Source organism: Trachypithecus francoisi, unplaced genomic scaffold, assembly GCF_009764315.1.
Source record: "Trachypithecus francoisi isolate TF-2019V2 unplaced genomic scaffold, Tfra_2.0 Lachesis_group17, whole genome shotgun sequence".
Lineage (NCBI taxonomy): Eukaryota > Metazoa > Chordata > Mammalia > Primates > Cercopithecidae > Trachypithecus > Trachypithecus francoisi.
In genome coordinates this window covers 28,295,108-28,299,770 of record NW_022681462.1, presented here as the reverse complement: position 1 = coordinate 28,299,770, position 4,663 = coordinate 28,295,108, and the positions used below count along the sequence as shown (strand labels likewise).

The window sequence follows — 4,663 nt, the reverse complement described above, 5'->3', positions numbered from 1 at the left end:
TTGAGTTTGCCAGTTGATTCACTATACTTGCTATTATATTTTTAGATCATTTTCCTTTTTGCAGTGTTTTTTTTTTTAATCTGTAAATGCACAACACGAACTTAAACAGACTCTAGAGAAATATCTTTAAGACTGTCTCTGCTGTCTGCGCATCCACAGCTTGGGAATTGAGCATGAGATAAATATTGTGTTTGCTTCTATTTCTTGATAATATTAACGAGGCTTATGTTTCTGGTAGCTGTCACGATGACTATTAACACTTTGCTGCGTGTGTGTAGGGGTGGGGTCCTTACTTTATCAGAGGTTGCACAAGGGCTTGTTTTATCTTTGAAGCTGGATTCTGAACACAGCTTCCGAATTTCCAGCAGTCATTTGCCAGTCTTATTTTTTCAAGTGTGACTGGCTTTTTTCCCCCCCTTTCTCCTGTCTGGAAGAGCTGGAATGTATTTCAATGAGTCTGTAGCTGGCAAGAGGACAGACAGCAAGATCAGGTTTTAAATTAAAAAAAAAAAAAAAACTTAACTGAGAAGAAGGATGGGTTTTAGATCAGGGATTTGGTTGATTGCCTCTTGGTTAAAATTTTAAAAATTTAAGGAAAAAAAAAGAAACTGCAACACATGGTAGTTGTTTCTTTTTTTACTCTCCATTAAGAAATAATAAATCTACTGTTGATAGAGGAAAGAAGTCCCTTAACATGCAATGACTTGGAAATGCAGTGTAAGTGCCAATAGATTATAACTTTGCAGGCTTTCTGAAGTTAATTGAGGTTGGGGAGAAAAAAGTCAGTGAGAATTGAGCAGAGATCAGGGTGATGTGGAGAAAAACAGTAGTTGGCTGCTTCTTTCCTTGTTTATCCTTCGAATTTGCAAAAGCAACTCTGTTTAAAATAATGACAAAGTAACACTACACAATATTTTTTGCTTTTTTTGCAAATACTTGATAAGAATTTTGACAGTCTTAACTTTGGAGTGTTCTCTGTTATGAGTATTTAGATGTCTTAGCTCCTGTATCATTGGGCAGGGAGCCACAGTATGCAATAATCTATGCTTATTAACAACTTGAGAGCACCTCGTACTGTTATTTGTCTTCATCCAATGCTTCATTGGCTGCCTATACTAGTCTCAATGCTGTTTTTCCAGAGCTCACACATTGCGATCCTATTATACAATAAGTACACGATTCAGGCAGGGCAAACTTGGGTTACCTTGACAGCTTACTGAAGCTCTTTTGCCAAATCACAGACTGTTTGCTCAACTAGGAAAGACGTACAGGTACCAGGTTTACTATGTCACATTTTTGACCTTACCAGAGTACATCGTACACTTCCTTTTGGTACTGTCATTCAATACAGTGGCTAGCCAAATATTATTGTTATTAAAATGTCAGCATTCAGTGGTGAGAAAGGCTCTGTGCTTTTCAATGTTGAAATAAATAGGAACTCCTGAAACTCAAAAAGGCTTTTCTTAGTTCTATGGGACTGTGGTGATTTGAAGATCAAGGAAGAAAAAGTGAAACCTAAGCAGCAAACATGCAACACTGAAGAAAATAATGCTCGAAATGTTAATGCATTTTCCTTAAATCAACTGTCCCATTCCTACAGTAGAGGAAATGCCCCTGTTATTGGTAAACCGGCGGTGATTTATTTTAATAGCTTCACAATGTGCATCTGTCTTTTTTTTAATATCGTAGGTTTCCATTTAATTACGCAGCTGAAAGGCATGAGTGTGGTGCTGGTGCTACTTCCTACACTGCTGCTTGTTATGCTCACGGGGGCTCAGAGAGCTTGCCCAAAGAACTGCAGATGTGATGGCAAAATTGTGTACTGTGAGTCTCATGCTTTCGCAGATATCCCAGAGAACATTTCTGGAGGGTCACAAGGCTTATCATTAAGGTTCAACAGCATTCAGAAGCTCAAATCCAATCAGTTTGCCGGCCTTAACCAGCTTATATGGCTTTATCTTGACCATAATTACATTAGCTCAGTGGATGAAGATGCATTTCAAGGGATCCGTAGACTGAAAGAATTAATTCTAAGCTCCAACAAAATTACTTATCTGCACAATAAAACATTTCACCCAGTTCCCAATCTCCGCAATCTGGACCTCTCCTACAATAAGCTTCAGACATTGCAATCTGAACAATTTAAAGGCCTTCGGAAACTCATCATTTTGCATTTGAGATCTAACTCACTAAAGACTGTACCCATAAGAGTTTTTCAAGACTGTCGGAATCTTGATTTTTTGGATTTGGGTTACAATCGTCTTCGCAGCTTGTCCCGAAATGCATTTGCTGGCCTCTTGAAGTTAAAGGAACTCCACTTGGAGCACAACCAGTTTTCCAAGATCAACTTTGCTCATTTTCCACGTCTCTTCAACCTCCGCTCAATTTACTTACAATGGAACAGGATTCGCTCCATTAGCCAAGGTTTGACATGGACTTGGAGTTCCTTACACAACTTGGATTTATCAGGGAATGACATCCAAGGAATTGAGCCGGGCACATTTAAATGCCTCCCCAATTTACAAAAATTGAATTTGGATTCCAACAAGCTCACCAACATCTCACAGGAAACTGTCAATGCGTGGATATCATTAATATCCATCACCTTGTCTGGAAATATGTGGGAATGCAGTCGGAGCATTTGTCCTTTATTTTATTGGCTTAAGAATTTCAAAGGAAATAAGGAAAGCACCATGATATGTGCAGGACCTAAGCACATCCAGGGTGAAAAGGTTAGTGATGCAGTGGAAACATACAATATCTGTTCTGAAGTCCAGGTGGTCAACACAGAAAGATCACACCTGGTGCCCCAAACTCCCCAGAAACCTCTGATTATCCCTAAACCTACCATCTTCAAACCTGACGTCCCCCAACCCACCTTTGAAACACCAAGCCCTTCCCCAGGGTTTCAGATTCCTGGCACAGAGCAAGAGTATGAGCATGTTTCATTTCACAAAATTATTGCAGGGAGTGTGGCTCTCTTTCTGTCAGTGGCCATGATCCTCTTGGTGATCTATGTGTCTTGGAAACGCTACCCAGCCAGCATGAAACAACTCCAGCAACACTCTCTTATGAAGAGGCGGCGGAAAAAGGCCAGAGAGTCTGAAAGACAAATGAATTCCCCTTTACAGGAGTATTATGTGGACTACAAGCCTACAAACTCTGAGACCATGGATATATCGGTTAATGGATCTGGGCCCTGCACATATACCATCTCTGGCTCCAGGGAATGTGAGGTATGAACCATGATCCTCCTAAAAGCATTTCTACTGCGGGGAAGGAGAGGTAAATGTTTGAAGCCCTAGAGGTGTCTCTAATCACTAGAAAGATTAATGACCCTTTTGCTTTTGGGTTTTGCTCAGTATGAAAGGTTACTTAATTAAATTACAACCACCAGGAAATTGACTGCTTTTTTTTTTTTTTTTTTTTTTTTTTTTTTTAATGGTTGAAACTTGAAGGAAGTTCATTCAAGGATAAGTTGGAATAAAGCACTATGTTAAAACATCTGCTTTTTAACAATTTGTATACAGGGGTTGGACTTAAAAACACACATACAAACAAAACTCTTTTCGTTCTGAAATTTCTGTCTGGTTCTTGGTGTTTGACTTTTGTAATGGAGTAAAGAAGAGGGGCCAGCTTAATTTAAAAATAAAGTGAGTTTACCAAAATTCCAGAAGGTAATGAAGATTTAAACCAAAGAGCAATTTTCCCAAGGGTTGATTTTGTTGTAAATTTTTAGTTTGAATGAAAGCATGCAACAGGGATCTCACACCCGTGTTACTTGCCATTTAGTTATTATACCAGCATAGAGAATGTCAGAGGCCTACTGTGTATCAGGCTCCTAAGGTGTCTTTTATTTTTTTTTCCTTCTTTCCTACTTTCTTTCACTCTTTCCTTTCCTTACTTTTTCTTCCTTCCTTTTTGTTTTGTTTTGTTTTGTTTTTTAATTACTGGGTTATAGATCTGATTTAAAAGGTTTTTATGCACTGGCTATTTGTGTTTAATCAGAATGAAACCTAATTCCATGCTTTGGCTTTGTCCCTGGTAACTAAAATCAGGTCACAATTTTGTGGATGATTTAGCAATAACAAAATGGCAGTCATAGCAAGGACCGTTTGTCAGTATTGCTGTCATCCCCAAAAGAAATGATATGTATTCTTGTTAAACTTATTCAGAAGTGAGTGATACAAATATTCATAAATAAAAGGAGAGAGGTTTGAGTTCTGGGTATTCTCCCTTTCTGTAACAGCCTCAAATAAAGGCGTACCTTCCATGTTATATTATTTTTGTTTTTATAAGAATAAATTTGGACCCGGTTTCTGATTATTTAATTTTAAAGATCACTTACAGGAACATGTTAATGAGTAGACACATAGTCACAAATTTCAAACTTGTCAATAAATAATACAGGATGTAAATTGTTCTTTTCTTGGTAAAGTTGATCAGTATGTGCAAAGACTGACTACCAAGGCCTTGTTGCTGGAAGAAACTAGTGAAGAGAGGTTAAAGTCTGGAAATATAATGTTTTAGTATCTGATTTTAGATGATTACTCTTTCAAAAGACAGTTTTAATGAGTACTTAAAGATGTTGCCCTTTCTAATGCTAGTTAACAGTTGGAAAATATAATTTGCTCTTTGATAGTGTATACTCCAATTTTTCCAT

General features: G+C 37.8%; 1 protein-coding gene across 1 annotated transcript; it reads left to right on the top strand.

The window, feature by feature from the left end:
• Positions 1–246: 246 nt before the first annotated feature.
• LRRTM4 (leucine rich repeat transmembrane neuronal 4) lies at positions 247–4,317 on the top strand. Its single transcript, XM_033176722.1, has 2 exons — positions 247–393; positions 1,494–4,317. Exons 1-2 carry the CDS (start codon positions 247–249, stop codon positions 3,240–3,242), a joined length of 1,896 nt encoding a protein of 631 aa, XP_033032613.1. The 3' UTR covers positions 3,243–4,317.
• The last annotated feature ends 346 nt before the right edge of the window (positions 4,318–4,663 follow it).